Consider the following 18,290-nt stretch of genomic DNA (forward strand, 5'->3'; position numbering starts at 1 on the left):
AAAAATATAAATTCATCTCCCCTTGTACGTCTCCTGAATAGTTTTGTTTGGCTGGCACGCGGTTTGGAAATGCTGAAGAAGTTTAAAAATGGGTCGATTCGGTATTGCCATGTTGCCAGAAAGATGGGAAAAAATTGTGAAAAATGATGGAAAACATTTTGATTAATATATAATATATTGTAGCAACTTTTCTCAATAAATGCTGTTTCAAATGAAAAATGATAGTCAGCGAAGATCATAGCCGTCGGTTGTGAAAGTTGAAGCACTTTCGTGAAGTATTGTTGAGTTAACTAGAGCATGTCTTCAAGCATTTACCACGGCATAAGCAGGTGGAAGATCGGCAGATTTAGAGGTGTCTGTGTATAGGAGATACCAACCAACACTTTCCCGTTTCTTTTAGTTTCTTCTTCAACTAGACTCCCGAAGACGTAATTTGGAGTATTCTTCTTTTTGTACGTTGACCGCGCAACATGGCACAAGAGTAGCCAATCGAAAACCACAGAGACTTAAGATCAAAATTGCCGGAAATTTTTACGGGAATGTTCAATTCCTTTGCAAAATACAAACCGTATTTAATGGCGGATGGTGACCTTTTAATTTTCTTTGCAATAACAACCTTTTTCTCATTTTCGCCGAGAATAGATTTGTTTAAGTTAAGAAGCTGGTGAATTATTTTACCTTTTAATTCTTAAAGTCTATCTTCTTTCTAAGCTGGGAAGATGGGACTTGTAATATATAAAATATAATCATTAAGAATTTTTGTGAACATTGGATAAATGCTGTCCACTTCACGAAGATTTACAATTGCCATAATTGACATAAAAGGATTTTGCGCATGATGTAAACTTTATTATTGTTATTATCCTGAATGTATTGATTTTTGTTATGAACAAAAGATCTTCCATTTTAAACAAATTTGAAAACAAAACGAAAACAGTTTCGTGTAAATTATTTCATTTTGCATTAATTAATTTTCTTTTCAATTTTTCTTGTGGAAAAATTTTTGCATGTAATTCATCGGTTTAACGAGAAAAGCTATTGAATGCTTATTGATTCGTATTTCAATTATATTATCGAGTTTTTGACACAGTGCAGCATGAAGCGTCAAAATGTTAGGACGCTATCATTGGTGGTCTGCACATTTACGTATCTTCTGATTGGTGCTGCAGTTTTTGATAGTTTAGAATCTGAATTTGAAGCGAAACGTTATGATTTTTTGCAAACATTAAAAAAAAATTTTATTAAAAAATATAATGTTTCGAGTGAAGATTTTCGTATGATGGAAATTGTTATAATTGAAAATAAGCCACACAAAGCCGGTCCACAATGGAAATTTGCAGGTGCATTTTATTTTGCCACCGTCGTATTAGCGATGATCGGTTACGGTCATTCGACACCGGTTACTATTGGCGGCAAAGCGTTCTGTATGGCCTACGCAATGGTAAGAATAATTTGAAAATTCTCTCTTTAATAGATTACAAAATAAATAAAATTATTTATCTTATCATTATCTTATCATCCAGATAAGAAGCGATTTTCGGTGAAAATATATTTACACGTCTATTGATAGATTTCATTATATATATGCATATATATTTTTAAAGCGAAGAAATAATTTATGGGACCACTGGCTCATGTTTATATTTATGTTCATTCATAAGGAGTTCCTTTAAGGAGTCCCTTTAAGTAGATGGATCCGATCCATCTTACAGTTTTGTGAAACGATTTGCAATTGTTCATGTTGACGTTTATTGTTGGTACACTTATGTTCGATGCAATTTATAACACTGCCATGTTTTGGACAAAAATGCCATGAGCTTGAATCTGAATTGAATCATTTTTAGAATCAGTCTGCTTTCAAACATTTTTCAATCATAATATTTCGGGAGAAAAATTAACAAAAAATAGCATTTTGGCATTCTATATGCATAAAACAAATTTAGATCGGATAGTGTCACATTTTCAATCCCTTCCCATGTAAACGTTCTTACAACTTCTTATATGATAACGACGTTAAACCTATAGCAACACTGAGTAGAAAGTTGTGATTATGTTATGATGTATAAATGCATGGTGATGTGTTTGAGATTACACAGCTTTATTGTTAGTGCCATTCTCAATGAAAAACTAGTTTTTATATAGGAATGCGATATATCTTACCGTGAAGGCAGCTATATAATTCTAATTGGGAAGGTGATGCCCGACTGTGAGGTTTGTGCTCTTTATATTTAAATAATTTAATAAATTATAATGAGCTATCATAAGAAACTTTGCTTTGGATGGAGATTAGCCCCGCCCCTGTTAAAAATATTAATTTGACAAAGTTGCGTTTGGAGTATCAGAATAACTTCGAGTCTCTGGTTTCGTTGTCAATTAAGTGATCCAATAATTTCTCTCCATTAATAATCATATTAGTTTTCTTCGGCGTAACGTATTTTTAACAGTTTAGCAATCCGCCTGAGTAGCCGAAGGCGAGGAATCTCGACTAGCAAGTCAACGGTCGTCGGTTCGAATCTCAAGTGCGGTATAGTTTTTAATAAAAGCCGATAGCCTTAGATCCTAGTGCTTTTAAGAGTTTAGTCTTAGAATTTATTTCTCTGGCAAAATTAATAATAATAATAACAGTTTGGCAGCATCGCATAAGAGTTAGGCAGCATCTACGTGCGTAGTTAAACATATATTTATAAGCGGACATATATTTCCTATAGTAAGAATTTATTGACTCTTGCTTTTATTTCAATACAAGAGAGAGATTCAAAACCATCTGCCAACATCTTCACATTATTTTATTCAAATCTTTTGTCGATGGGTGATCCCAGAACCTTGCTTGAACATCACATTGATAGCATCTTCCGTTTACTTCGAGACCAGTCGCATTTCATTTGCCTTCAAAGAAAAATTTCCAACGTAACCGAACACATACTTAAGCCATGCATATCTGTAGAAGAAAATCTGCTCTATTATAATGTAGCGATATTATTATATACATAGAGAATAGGGTGCACATTATTATAAAATAGGTAATCAGTAATAAGAAATAAAAGTCAAAGTAGGTCCATTAACCGCAATCTCTTGTCCATATATATATCTATAACCTCAAATTAAAGTCGCAATCATTTCTTTTGCCAAATGAATTGAATTTTTCAAAAATCGTAAGAAGTCGAGATGTATTTGTAAAATAAATAAAATTATTTGTATTTAATACTATTTTGCTTTTATTTTTAGGTAGGCATACCCCTTGGTTTAGTGATGTTTCAATCGATTGGTGAACGTTTAAATAAATTTGCTTCCGTTATTATACGAAGAGCGAAACGTTATTTGCAATGCGCACATACCGAGGCCACCGAAATGAATTTAATGCTGGCCACAGGAATGCTATCTTCGATTATTATAACAACTGGCGCGGCAGTATTTTCACGCTACGAAGGTTGGAGTTATTTTGATAGCTTTTATTATTGTTTTGTTACCCTAACCACTATCGGTTTTGGTGACTATGTCGCTTTACAAAACGATCAGGCATTAACCAATAAACCAGGCTATGTGGCATTAAGTTTAGTATTTATATTATTTGGTTTGGCAGTAGTGGCAGCCAGTATTAATTTATTGGTTTTACGTTTTATGACAATGTAAGTAATCATTGAATCGATTACAAATTGCGAATTGAGAATTAATTTCATTGGTTTTATCGACGATTTTTTAGGCAAGCAGAGGATGCTAAACGCGATGAACAGGATGCTCAAAATTTGGCTGCGGCCAATCAACCCGTTACTTTCGATACCGAACATTCAACTTCATATAATATGCAGGGTAAATTATTAAGCAATTCGAATTATACAAATGAATTCGATGAGACTGCATCAATTTGTTCGTGCACATGCTTGGGCGGTACGCGTTGCATGAATCATGAACCATTTGCTGATCCCGATTTTCGTCCTACCGATATTATTGCTAGCAATCTAAGTTTAAAGAGGGCTTCAGTTTGATATCAATCATTGCCCGAGCTGGCAGATTGTGACTGTAGTCATTTATCGTCGTCTCGTTGCTGTTTGAATTGTTGTATGAAAGATGTATCCAAGTCTTCTGAATGTTTTAGCTATAAAGTCTTAAAATATACTTCCGATAGTCCCTGTAGTACTCCGTAATGCATCATATATATTCTTATTGCATCAATTATTGTTCAATATTGAAAAAATCTACTTTTTTATGGGTGTGTTTTTAATCCTCCTTATATACTAACATTAATACAAATTATCAAATTATTGACAAGTTTCTGTTCTTCTTATGCAATTTTTTTTTTGAAGCAAATTTTCTCTGCAACAAAAAATTCTTGTAGAGAGAGCAAACTTTTCGCCACGTAAGTAAATAATATTTGGAAAGAGTTTCTCCTAGAATCAAATGAAACCCTTTCATATTTGGTACATTATGTGAAATTGTATGATCATGTGACTTAAGTGGATCCCATGAAGCAGCATTGGTTGCAATCATATTTATTTGGTGTGCGATAGGTCAGGGAAGAGAGGTTTCTTCTTTTTAATATATTCGAATGGAAGAAATTTCGATCGTATGAGACTGGTTTTTAAATCTTCTCACCTAATACGCATAATAATTCTTACACACATACAGTTTGCTGTTGTTAATATTCGCAGATTCAAATCTCAAGTGCTGTGGAGTTTACTTCGTTCGTAATTGCAGGCATAAAACTTCCCGAATGGGTATACAAGCACTAAATTAGTCACCTTCTTATCGCTTTCTCTTTTCTTACTTCTTACATCGTAATATACGAATAGACATCTCTCGAGTGATTAAAAATAAAAAAAATAAAAAATTTACTATATAAGTTTTTGCATAAAATAGATCTACTTTCCTGACCACTACCCATATATAAAAAGATTCTCATGATACGGTTTCTACATGGCTTTACATTGCAATAATATTTGGTCTTGTATGGCCAAGATAAACCGAGATTTGCATTCAAGTCCTATATATAGGGTATTTATTTATTTATTTATTTATTTATTTTTAATTTTACTTATACTAGAAACTCAACTAAACAAATAACAGTCGAGTTCAAGTGGCTCATAATGCAAAACTTATATTAATTAATAATAAAATTTAGTATAAGTACAATAAAACAAATAAGAAGAAAAAAAAAAAGGAAAAAAAAGCATGAACACTATCAGCATAGAGCCACACTTACAATCGGTACAGGATCAAATTGCAAATGAACCCCTAAGCCATCGCAAACATGCATAAGCCTGGCAACCGATAATAAATTGTCAATAATTCATTTTCGAAACGTAACGACTTTTTAAATTTAAAAGCTAGTTTAAGTACGACATAGGTAAATCACGCGTATTAAGCAATGTTGCTTTCATGGACTTTAAAGAGTCCGATAACGCGAATAAGTGGTAGACGTCATTTAGATTGTTGCAAACGACTCTGAGCGGATTAAACAGCTCATAATTAAATTTACACTGACTAAGCTTAACCAAGGTAAAGTGCCTAGAGTAGCGGTTAGGGACATTAAAGCTTATTTCACCCAGTAATGAAGGCGAGTCAATAGTACCATTTTTTACTCTGATTACAAAGGAAACGCCAAGAACAAACCTACGTTTCTCAAGAGACGGTAAGGGCAGCAGAAGCAACCTATTTTCATACGGAGGAAGAGAGGCAATTGGATCCCAACCCAAATTTCTAAGGGCAAACAGCAAGAATTGCTTTTGAACAGATTCAATTGAATCTACGTAGCACCTATATGAAGGAGAGCACACAACAAAAGCTGCTTTCCTTGATTATAATGTCTATAAGTAAGTCAATGTTTGCTTGAATTTCCAAAGATTAGATTTCCCAGATTGCTCTGTACTTTTATGTCTTTTAGTTTTTAGGAATTTTGGATGAGCCGAGCGCAGTTTCAATCGTGATTATATTGGTGTAAGTTAAGACTATAGTTTGCAAAGAAGAATCAGGCGGAAGGAAACATGAAATGATATGCAAAAATTTGGTTCTCCGAGCTACAAGACTACAATTCGTACGCTACGTTTCCCATCTTGTCCAACGGCATTAGTGGCAAACTGCGCTGAGGTTTAGCCTTTCAAAAATTAAGCAACAACTTGGGTAATTTTGATCGCTGCAAATATTCTTCCGATCCACTTGGGGCAAATATAAGCGAGTTGCATGCGCGAGTGTTGACGATGCCACGAATTTATTGATTACTTGTAATTTCCCTTTGACCACTTTCCGTCTAATTACTTGAAAGTTTAAATAAATAGAGTGGGTTCATGAAAGCACCTCATAAAGTTGCAAAGCCGACGAAAGTTTTGAGTTATTGGAAAAGTATTACGCTGATGAAGAATCTATTCAATGTATATGTCCGTATATGAGTGGACGAGTGGATACAAATCGCGATTACTACGTCAATATTCAAAGTTTGGTACGGTAGAGTTTTCTTTAGTGGAATGAGTACTTAGTGGGTAAAGCCAGAACACCCACCGAGTCAGCACACACACGCACACAAGGTTGCGGTTAGTGTCTGTGTCTTTCTCTTTCCCTTTCTTTACTTTTTTCTAACTATCGTAGGCGACATTCTCGGAGTGACTGATCATGTTAAAAAAAGGAGAAGGTGTATGCATATATACATATCTATTTAGATCCATGTAAATATGTATTTATGTATATGTGCTTGTTAAACGAAATCGCACTATGCGTAATAAAAACACTTCTATAGTTTTCCTTTTAAGTATCGCAGCAACTTTATGTAAAAAATTCAATGATAAAAAATGTATAGAAAATTTTTTATATTCATTTCAAAGATTTTTCAACCTTCAGGCAAGCAGGGCGCTTTTTATTATTTTTTTTTTTTAATAATTTAACTTCTGGATGTTTTTATTAAAAAAAAAATTTCGCATATATTAAACGAATTGGATGCTAAAAGTAAAACGGGAAAAAAGCATAAATCCTAAAAGAGTGACTTAAATACTTGGATCGTATCGGGTGCATCCTAAATCTTAAAAATCTTAACTACGTTTGCAATTGAAAGGCGAGAAGTAGGGGGAACAGAAAATGCGTGAAATTGTACATTTGCAAGCTGGTCAATGCGGCAATCAAATTGGCGGCAAATTTTGGGAGGTTATATCTGATGAGCATTGCATAGATTGCACTGGATCATACTATGGCGATAGTGATTTGCAATTGGAACGCATTAATGTTTACTACAATGAAGCCACAGGCGGTAAATACGTACCTCGAGCTGTACTTGTAGATCTAGAGCCAGGCACAATGGATTCGGTGCGTTCAAGCTCTTTTGGCCAAGTTTTCAGACCAGATAATTTTGTATTCGGGCAATCGGGCGCAGGTAATAATTGGGCGAAAGGACATTATACAGAGGGAGCAGAATTAGTAGACTCAGTTCTTGACGTGGTTCGCAAAGAAGCGGAAGGATGCGATTGTTTACAGGTAGCCGTTACTTTATTACTGCATATACTTAATTATGAAAAAGTCGTGAGAGAACATGTTTCTATTGTGGACTTGGGCAATTTCTTTTCAGGGCTTCCAAATAACACATTCTTTAGGTGGTGGTACGGGCTCTGGTATGGGGACGTTGCTATTATCAAAAATCCGTGAAGAATATCCAGATCGTATCATTAGCTCTTTCTCCGTAGTACCTTCACCCAAAGTATCTGATACAGTCGTTGAACCCTACAATGCAACGCTGAGTGTCTATCAACTCATGGAAAACACGGATGAGACTTATTGTATTGACAACGAGGCTCTATATGATATTTGCTTTAGAACCTTAAAACTAACTACACCCACTTACGGTGATTTAAACCATTTAGTATCGGCCACCATGTCTGGTGTAACTACGTGTTTGCGCTTTCCCGGTCAGCTAAACGCGGATTTACGTAAATTGGCCGTTAATATGGTCCCATTTCCACGGTTGCATTTCTTTATACCTGGTTTCGCCCCGCTTACCTCACGAGGTTCCCAGCAATACCGTGCTCTGACTGTACCCGAACTTACACAACAAATGTTTGATGCCAAAAACATGATGGCGGCTTGTGATCCACGCCATGGCCGCTATCTTACCGTGGCAGCTATATTTCGTGGTCGTATGTCTATGAAAGAGGTGGACGAGCAAATGTTAAACATACAAAATAAAAACAGCAGTTTCTTCGTAGAGTGGATCCCTAGCAACTGTAAAACTGCCGTATGTGACATACCCCCACGTGGTCTGAAAATGTCTGCAACATTTATAGGCAATTCTACTGCTATACAAGAATTGTTTAAACGTGTCTCTGAACAATTTACAGCCATGTTTAGACGAAAAGCTTTCTTACATTGGTATACTGGCGAGGGCATGGATGAAATGGAATTCACAGAATCTGAAAGCAGTATGAACGATTTGGTCTCGGAATATCAGCAATATCAAGATGCCACTGCCGATGAAGAGGGCGAATTCGATGAGGATGAAGAGGCTCGCGAATAAATAATCACTCCAATCAGCTTTCGGAACTTTGAATCCAAATCTTGTTATGAAACCGAAATCAATAATCTTAACAATCGAAATTTAACAGAGAAACAAAATTATTCTCATTGTCAATGAAGTACCCAATTATTGACATGGGACAGGGGTGTGGATCTCTCCACATTCAAAATGTTAGTAATTTTGTATTTTCTTATATTGATTGTATCGCCGTTCACGTCAGACGTGAATCAAATAAACTATTTTTACATGAATTTAATTTGATTGATTAACTGTTAAAATAGTGTCATGGGTGAGGCCTTGTACTTTAGAATAATTACTGAGGAATTTCTCAAGATTTTATAGAGAACATAGTACACGTGATAAGTGAGTGCATTAAAAATCTTTTTTTCGAAATTTTTTTTGATTTCCAAACTTTGCTTCCGCCAGAGTAACCACAGCGCATGGATGACATGTGCGAAGCATTGAAATTTATTCTTTTTCAACGATTTTGCTCGTCTTTTGTCAGAGACCAGCTATATTAAATAGCATTCGGCGCGGCATGATCAAAAAGAGAATTTTCCTTTCAGGTAGTAGAATAATTTATATGCAGCAGTGTATTTGATTGTTAGCAGCACTACAAACAAGTTTATGTTGCAACATATATCCTAAAGCAAAGGCAAGCAAATTGTCGAACAAGTTCACCTTGTTTTCAGGGGGATAAGGGGCCACGAATTCAATAATACTTTCATGAATTCTGTATAAAACGTGGACTGATTTTCAAAGAAATCCAGATGCCCTCTACTCTCTACTCTAATTTTCGATGCCTCAAGAAATCTGTTATGATTCGATCGTGTGAATCAATTTCTCCAAACTGTTATCCATATGGCAGGGTTTAGGTCAATTTTTGCGGAAAGAATAGGCAACCGTCGGATTTGCAAGCAGACTTTGTTCAAGAGTCAATGTCATGCTCAAATGTTCAAAATTCGTTATACGACATTATATGTGAATAATTTTTAGACTAACGTGACCAAGATTCGACCGCTTGGTTTTTAATATCCAGTCGAATGGTGTGGGCAAAGAGTTTTTAAACGGTTTAATTTTAAACGGTTTGCAATTTAAAATATATGCCATAATAACACGCGAATCTCCCGCTAGTGTTCGCTTTGAAGATTCTTTCTTCTTTTCTTTTAGTTTATTCATCAGTTAGCTACTAATTTAGTCCATTAATATTGCGAATAGTCCAGTAATATAGCTTGAAATTCAACTTATGCTTAAATCTCCTGATAATATTGGTTTCCAAGTTATTGCTCCAAAGCAACTTTTCTTCGTTCGTCAGGCAACTGCTTTTATTCATTGATTTCATTAAGCGAATTGATTTGTATTGTTGTCGAAAATGGTGCGACTTTCATTCATTCGACTTTCATTTCAAGTGGAACGGTAAAATTACTTCAATGAATATCTGCCCAACGATGCCCAACTTTAGCAAAGATTCCAAGCATGCATGTCCTATATATCTCTTAATATACGGAATTAGGCTATAAGAAAAGGCTTGCTTGTTTAGTTATTTATCTTCTTGAAGATTTACTATTTTTCCTTTTTGTAGGAAAGTAACAGGTAACTAAAAGATTGAAGGGAAAGAAAAAATATTTGAAATTAAAAATAGATAAAGACTACAAAGAAAAGTTCTTCTCCTCCCTGCGGAAAAATAATTTAAGAAAAAAGGAAAGAAAAAATTACGGATTTCAGTGCGTATTGCTTTTGGAAAAAAAAAAAAAAAAAAAAATTATCCCTTCATCAAATATCGGCTGAATCAAGTTTTCAGTTTACACACATAGCTTTCACGTCATAGAAATAAAAATGTTCGAGACGCATATTATTTGTAGAATTTTTATTAAATTAGTTTTACAAACACTGCGTAATGGAAACGTGCTCGTTGCTTTAATTATTTGTTTGTTAATTTTCTTGTCTTTTTTTTTTTTTTTTTTTTTTCTGTTAAATGCATATATTTAAAAATGAATTTAATTATTTTCCAACTTGTGTTCTTGTAAGCCATAAATTATTCTAAGAGATGTTCATGTGTAAGTATGTTTGAATTGAAATTTCAGCACTAATTCATCAAAATCTGTTTTCATAGATGCATAAAAATATAAAGGGGGGAGATGCATATGATCTTAGATTTATCATTCTTATGGAAAATAACAAAATTTATTAGTTCGAGATTTACGATTACGATTCTTAAAAAATTCCAAAAAAAAAAAATTAAATTTTAAATTACCGAAATGAATTGCATTCGACTGCTTGCTTATTGCTTGCTTGGTAGATTAAAATTAGTTGATAAATATTAATGAAGAAAGTATTTCCAACTAAGCCATAATTAAATTTTTTTCCTGTTTTTTGTTTTTTTTTTTTTAATATAAGAAACTTTTTAATACTTGCAACTGCTCCTATAATCAGTTCAGGTGTAGCTCGAAGTAAGTAGGAATATATGTAAAGTATTAAAAGAATTTATTTTATTAATTAACAATGCTATAATCGGGCAAAGCCGACCATTAGATACCTTATACCACTTTGCTTCTTAATAATGAAAAGAATATTATACATTATTTTTATGTAAATGTATAGTTTTAATGAAAGCACGCATACTTAAGGATACTTCAAAAGTCTAACGTGGAGTGGTCCAATTTACATGTCAAAGATTTTACAGTTGCTTCCGTCATAACAAACCACGAATTAAGCCTTGGCGCCCTAGAAGGGTCTGTTTGCTTCCATGAGTGCCCTTATATATGGCGCTGTCTAAAGATCTAAAGATCTATGTGATGCTTATTCCCTATATGATTGACTTTCTCAGAATCTTAAAATAATAAAAATTAGATTTTTTCAGCATTTACAGGCTTCCTTTTTTGTTATGGGTCGGGACCTAAAAAATTGACCGACGTGACGCAAAGGTAAGGTAAGGTTAATATTTATGATAAATTATTATTATGAACGAATTTTCCTCAAGCAGTAGTGATAATTGAGTTTTTTTATCATTCGGAAGATTCACTTGCTGTGGGAACGATTTAATGGGAAGGGAAGAAAGGAAGTTTTCACGTCGTCATCTTTTACGTCGTTTTCACGAATGTGGAGATAAGCGATTTTTGAGGCAAAACTCTCAAATTACGCTATTTTTTATGCGGCATGCTCGGAAAAGTAGTCCGATCCAAATCGCTTTCAATAGCTTTCATCTTTGAGCCAAAACACATCTACCAGTCTACTAAATTTGCTCAAAATTGTCGGAAATAGCCAATTGGCGGACGGACAGACAAGCTTAAATCGATTCAGAAAATGATTCTTGAATCGGTCGGTATAACAAAAGGTGGACCTGTAGGATATAAACATCGACATACATACAATGTAAAGTACATTACTCTCTAAAGTAAGAATGATCAGTGGAAATCAAAGATTTCAATACGAAAAGTCAACTTCATGATGATTAATATAAATCGTCCAGCCTTTGTTTTGGCCGGCCTTTCGAATAAAGTTCTAGGATTTTGTGTCAATTACCATAAAAATATATTATTTAACATTTTTTTGATAAGTTCAATGATATACACTCTCGTTCCACATCAAATGTCAAGTCTTATTGCGTAGATATTTTCCGAAAACGTCACAATGAATTTCAATATATATATACTTTATGGAGTTCATATGTTGAAGAGACATTAATATAATTTAACTTTCGGTGGTAAACAGGTTGGGTTTACTAGATCTGGTTTTTCTATATTTCTGGCAAACTTCAATAAGCAGACGGCCGAGCTGAATCAAGAACCAAGAATTTTTTACCGATACCTAGGTCAATGAGATAGTTAAACTATAATCAGTCTTTGGTAGTAAAAAAAAAATTAAACAACCACATTATCTTGAGTGTACAGCTCTGGTAATGAAAATCGAAGCCCGTGATTACTCTTTATAATCAATTAAAGTTTAGATCTACAGAGATGTTTAGATCGATATCTACCAGTAATGCTATGAGTGACCACTTTTTTTAGTTTTCTTCTCCTTCAACCATGAATCAGTTTCTGCTTGAAAAAGACTTTTACAAATTACCTAAATACGGTACCTAACTACGTGGATGATTATAATTATCCCGAAATGCGAACAAGTAATGAAAATCTCTAAATCTCTGGATAACATATTTGTTCCAATATCAAAAGACATAGAATAATTGCAGTGATGAAAATAATTGGAAAGCGCGCGACTCGCCATTTTCGTTGTCACGACATTCATTTTTCGTGAAAACTTGAAGGCGCATGTCTGTAAACTTTCTTTCTAGATCCTGATTGAGTGTCACAATAAGAAGGGACCTGCATTTGGTGAAGTGAGCAAGAAGGATTCGTACATGAAATTCAATTATATCGACAAAAATGAACGACGTTCGCTTGGCAGGCAGCTTGGCCAACTTTTCGTGGTTTGTTTATATATTTTTTATGAATAAATACTGATCGAAAAGGTATGCGTTTAGTGGGTCCTCCTCAATGCAAGGCCTTAGTCCTGCAATTGTAAAAATTCTAATTTTTTTTTGAATTGAAAGGTTGTAACTACATAATTATACCCGGGACTTCCCCTCCCACAAAAAAAAAAAAAAAAAAAAAAAATTTCAATATTTAGCAGCGTTTCAATTAACTTTAAATGATGAGGATATGCGAGGCGGGTACGTTATTGCTTTAGCACCGACTTTCTTATAGTAATATCTTTTAGCAAAACAGAATTAATTGCAAACGTAATTTATATGTCATTATTAGCTTCGAATGTATAGATAGCCGCTAATGTACGTAATCATCATCACAGTATTGCTAATTAATGCCTTTAATTCCTAGCGTCTGGCGTGTGTATGCGCGTGTTGCGTGTATGTTTTATGTGTGTATTTGTGCGTAAATACGTTTACGTTTTTTGCGTATATTTAACAGGCACAACCACCCTCAGGATCTTTAGTTTCATTTTGAGCACCCAATTGTATATCTTGTATGTCCTCGGCGGGCTTATTTTCTGTAAATGAATCCATGCCAGGCAGTGCTGAAGCAACGCGACGAAATAGTTGCTTAACATTGTAACCCGACTTGGCGCTAGTTTCAATAAACATAACATTCAATTCTTTCGCTTTACGTTCACCTTCTTCAGTTGATACTAAACGTTTGTCAGCCAAATCTGTTTTATTACCGACCAACATAATAATGACATCACTACCGCGTTCCGTACGCACATCATCAATCCACCTTGAGGTTTGCAGGAACGAATTAACATTAGTTATATCATAAACAACTACGGCAACCGTTGAGTCACGTATATAAGATGGTATAAGTGAACGAAAACGTTCTTGACCGGCCGTATCCCATAATTGCAGACGTACTGTACGATCTTCCAGATACATCGTTTTAGATAGAAAATCAATACCTATAGTCGCCTGATAGGTATTATCAAAGCTATCGTACATAAAGCGAGTAATAAGCGATGTTTTCCCAACACTTTGCTCGCCTAAAAAAACTAATTTAAATTTACGCAAAGGATTTCCAAAATCGCCAGATGACATGATTTCTCTCAAGGCAATAATGATAAAGGCGTTTTAGGCGTATGCACAAATGATGATTGTTTTTTAAATGTGATTTACTAGACAGAGATATATGTTCACAGTTACACTACTACTAACAATGTTTTTTTTTCGATAATATTGTGAACTTTCTTTCACTCTTAAGTTTATTTAAATTTGTTTTTCTTCTTTTTGTTAATATATTGTTTTATTTTATTCGTAATGCAATGAACTCTTGTACGGCTAGTCTATGATGATTAATAATGATGAATGGAAAAAGAGAAAGAGAAAAAAGTGAAAAGAGAAAATGTCTATGGCAACGTTATCCTACTACTGACTCTCTGTCTGGTAACATTTGTACCTAAAGCTAGCAATAATTTTATCTTTAATAATAATTTTTTAAATATTTCAATTAAGCAAAACTACTTCAATTGATTTAATAAAAAAATTTGTTTATTATTATAAAAGAGCATAGAAAGAATTTGTAATTAATACAAGACGATTATGCGCAATGATGCGAGCGACAAGAAAAGAACTTGTATATTAAGAACTACAATCAGGTAAATCGAAATGATGGCCCAATATAGCCGAGTGCCCGGCAGAAAGCAAGTTAAGTGGTCGCTTTTTGGTTTGAAGTTTTTACCATCGATCAATTCACCAATATAGACATGCTTGTCTTTTGGTGTCCTTTTCATAACATCTATCGATCTTATATAGTCGGTAAGCAGACTAGTCTCACATAATTTTTAAGTAAGATTGAATTAAAAAATATTGAAAGAAGGAAATGTTAAGTGACTTAGAAATCCATTTCCTTACGGCCCCTTTGTATCCATTGTTTCAATATATTCATAATAGGAATCCCCACGATATAAGATATTATAGCGATCGAGATAACAATATCGCCCAGTCCGTCTAGTGGTAAAAAATGTTTCGTGCGAATTTTAAAGCAAGTTTTTGGAAAATTCTGCATAAAATTTTTCTAATATATTGAGAATATATTGCGAATATATCAGAACATAGCTTGTTCATGAAAAACAATAATGAACACATGAATGATTAAAATTAATAATAGTTGCTCGAGAGAAGCATCATCTACGAGAATATTAACTTCAATTTCGCGCATACTTCAACAGAATCGAAGCGTTGCAATTTATTGAAAGCCATTCTATGCTCTCTCCCTTCTCCACACACGGTGCTTTTTTTTTTTGTAAATCTTGTAAAGGAAAAAATCAGCTAACGGTTTTTAACGAAAATTTAAAGCCATTTTACAAATGCACAAAGAGCTTAATGAAACTGAGAAATAAAAAAGGGAAAAGGGAAAGGGAAACAAAATTTTATATTGCATTAAAAATTACTATTGTATTAAATAAATTTTAGGACATACAAAAAAAATGCTAAGAAAGTATATAAAAGAAAAAAAGCCCAAAAATTTTCCAAAGATTTACATAAATGAATGTATTCTAATGTTGTACAGCACAATTGGACACAAATTATATAAGTGTGGTTTTCAAATATTGAAAAACTGAAATATCCACTTCTCTAGATCAATTTCTTTGGGATTATCACTAAATAATAAGTAAAAAAACCTAAGGGCGTCTCACCCAGTCAAAAGGTTTCCATCATATCACGCAGTCTGGTATTACCGACCGACTCTGCCTTCCGCAAATAGTCTGTTTATATACATTTTTACAAGCATATTACTATTGCCTAAGTTCATGGCTTCATTTTTAATCCGTTCACTTGCTTTTCCGCTACTAGTTTTCCTCGGGCGGCAGCTGTATAATGCGCCTGGAATGTGCTCTTTGTTTTTCCCTCTCTAGGGAATTTATTATTTGGGAAAATTAATTATCCGGAATGAACTGGATTTGGGTTCTTACGTTCCCGCTGCGGCAAATAAGCAACTGAGGAAAGGAAAATAAACTGGTTCTTATCATACTCTAACTTTTTCATACTCTCATTCTCTTCTTTTTCATTTGAAACAAACATATAACGATACAGACTCGTTTTGCACTTTTATGGACTATCTTGAAACTTATTGACGTTTAGCGTCGAGCTTGAACTTTAGTGTTGAATCTTTTATTAATAAAGTTTCAATACATCAGATTAAATGTTCTGCTACTGTTTAAAAAAATGTTTCGAAATTTGTTCAATGTATTTTTAAAAATCTGAGCCGAATATGAATTCGTTTAAGTTTTCTGAATAATTGCAAATTCCTATCCGCCGCAGAATCATACTTAGAACGAACAAGTAGTGACATTATAGTTGGCCACGTCTCACTATTATTCATATTCGTATAACTTCGGAATATAAAGCGAACTTAGGGGAAGTCAGCGAAAAGATGGTCCGATCTGAATCATTTTCAATTGCGTGCGTGTGTCAAAGCACATCAATAATAAAATGATATGAAAATATTTCAAACATTGTCAACTATAGATTGAACACAAAAATGGACACTACTCAGACAAACAGAGGGAGAGACAAGCTTAGCTTAACAAAAGTTGAGACTATGTCAAATTCTTCAAGCAGATAAACTTTATACGCCCTCTAGCACAAGTGATGCAGGGTATAAATAGTTATTCGAAGATATTGACAGAATATTACTTTATAAAAAAATGTAAATATTTTTCCAACGCAGTAGCTTTGCTTCGGAAAGTCAGACATAGAAAATTTCGTTGAATAATGTAAATTAGCTTCTATGTTACACATTCTGCGTAAGACTTTCCGATTAGATGTGCTAGCAATTCTTAAATATTGAAGAGCGTTAGGCTATTTTTACGATTGAGAATAATCTGCGTGAGTGCTTGGGATATACTTTTGCATATTACTAAAAGCCTGTAAAGGGATCGCATTAAAACGAATAAAAGATGAGTGAAATTGTGCACATACAGGCTGATCAATTTATTGGGGTTACATCTGATAAGCATTGCGTAGGTGCCATTGGTACGTGCTACAATGAGAGTGATTTGCAATTGGAACAAGTTAATTTTTGTTGCAATGAGTTGGAGAGCGTTAAATACGTGCCGTGCGCAATTCTGGTAGATTCGGATTCTGACATAGTGGGTTCTGAGCATATGTTTAAATCCGATAACTTTGTGTTCGGACATTCAGTTGCCTGCAATAATTGGACGAAGTGTCATGGCAAGGAAGTTGGCAAATTAGTTGATTCATTTCTGGATATAATACGAAAGGCATATGAAGATTGCGACTACCTACAAGTAAACTGCAAAAGATTCTTTTCGTCTTTAAACTCCCTATTTGCATAATTTTAAAATGAATGTCAAATCTTGGTATTTTTTTAGGACCTGCAACTGGTGTATTGTTTGGACGCTAGTATATTCGAATCGGTAGATTTGCGTATGGGAACTTTACTGTCAGCGAAGATTAGCGAGGAATCTCCCTCGTCCAAAACATCTGATAACGTCGTCGTCGAATCCCGTAATGCCACATTAAGTGTCAATCAACATACGGGAAATACGGACGAGGCCTTTTGCATAGATAATGAGACTTTATACGATGTTTGCTTTAGAGCCTTAAAACTGACGATTCCGCGCTATCGTCATCTGAATCATTTAGTATCTGCTACTGTGTCCGCTGTAACTAAGTATTTACGTTTTCCCGGTCAACTGAATATGGATCTACCGAAATTGGCTGCCAATATTATAACCTTGCCTACATGTCATGCCTTCAAGCCTGGGTTTATGCTCCTAAATTCGCATGGCATGCAAAAATATGATACTTTGATTGAGCCGGAAATAACTGAAAAAATATTTGATGTTAAAAATATGATGCTCGACTACTACTCACGCCATTGTCTTTTCTTGACAATAGCTGCCATCTATCGTGCTCGCAAATGTAAGAAAGAGGTCGATGAACTAGTACCAAGCATGCAAGAGCGATGCAGGAGTTTCTGCATAGAATGGATTCCACGTAATAGCGAAACAACGTTATGGGATATTTCAGGTGACCTGAAAATGTCGTTTCATAGGCAATTCTAATACTATTCAAGAAATATTCAAAGATATGTCCGAACAATTTACGGTTAGGTTTGCTCATGAATTGCATTCTTGGTATGCAGATGAAAGAACGGACAAAATTGAGTTCACTGAAACAATATGAAAAGGATGCCAAATCCGAAGAGCATTAAGATGGTGGAGCCCCATTTTCACACGAATTCACACTGTATTTCGACATTTCATTTATATTTAACGAGTTTAATATATGTAATCAAGTTTAATAAAAGCAATATTTAAAAAAAAAAAAAAA

At 34.3% G+C, this 18,290-nt stretch overlaps 3 protein-coding genes and 1 pseudogene across 3 annotated transcripts; 3 read left to right on the forward strand and 1 right to left on the reverse strand.

Moving 5' to 3' along the window:
- The first annotated feature begins 876 nt into the window (after positions 1–876).
- LOC119638861 (two pore potassium channel protein sup-9) lies at positions 877–5,007 on the forward strand. Its single transcript, XM_038035939.1, has 3 exons — positions 877–1,441; positions 3,226–3,626; positions 3,701–5,007. Exons 1-3 carry the CDS (start codon positions 1,043–1,045, stop codon positions 3,981–3,983), a joined length of 1,083 nt encoding a protein of 360 aa, XP_037891867.1. The 5' UTR covers positions 877–1,042; the 3' UTR covers positions 3,984–5,007.
- Positions 5,008–5,694: 687 nt separating this feature from the next.
- LOC119638841 (tubulin beta-2 chain-like) lies at positions 5,695–8,578 on the forward strand. The gene is made up of 2 exons (XM_038035893.1): positions 5,695–7,452; positions 7,544–8,578. The coding sequence occupies exons 1-2, from the start codon at positions 7,060–7,062 to the stop codon at positions 8,483–8,485; spliced, it is 1,335 nt and encodes a 444-aa protein (XP_037891821.1). The 5' UTR covers positions 5,695–7,059; the 3' UTR covers positions 8,486–8,578.
- A 4,527-nt stretch (positions 8,579–13,105) lies between these two features.
- Positions 13,106–14,271, reverse strand: LOC119638877 (ras-related protein Rab6-like). The gene has a single exon (XM_038035958.1). It carries the CDS (start codon positions 14,028–14,030, stop codon positions 13,404–13,406), a length of 627 nt encoding a protein of 208 aa, XP_037891886.1. The 5' UTR covers positions 14,031–14,271; the 3' UTR covers positions 13,106–13,403.
- A 2,620-nt stretch (positions 14,272–16,891) lies between these two features.
- LOC119638816 overlaps positions 16,892–18,290 on the forward strand; it is a 1,586-nt pseudogene continuing 187 nt past the window's right edge.

Source organism: Glossina fuscipes, unplaced genomic scaffold (genome assembly GCF_014805625.2).
Source record: "Glossina fuscipes isolate IAEA_lab_2018 unplaced genomic scaffold, Yale_Gfus_2 110, whole genome shotgun sequence".
In the NCBI taxonomy this organism is placed as follows: domain Eukaryota; kingdom Metazoa; phylum Arthropoda; class Insecta; order Diptera; family Glossinidae; genus Glossina; species Glossina fuscipes.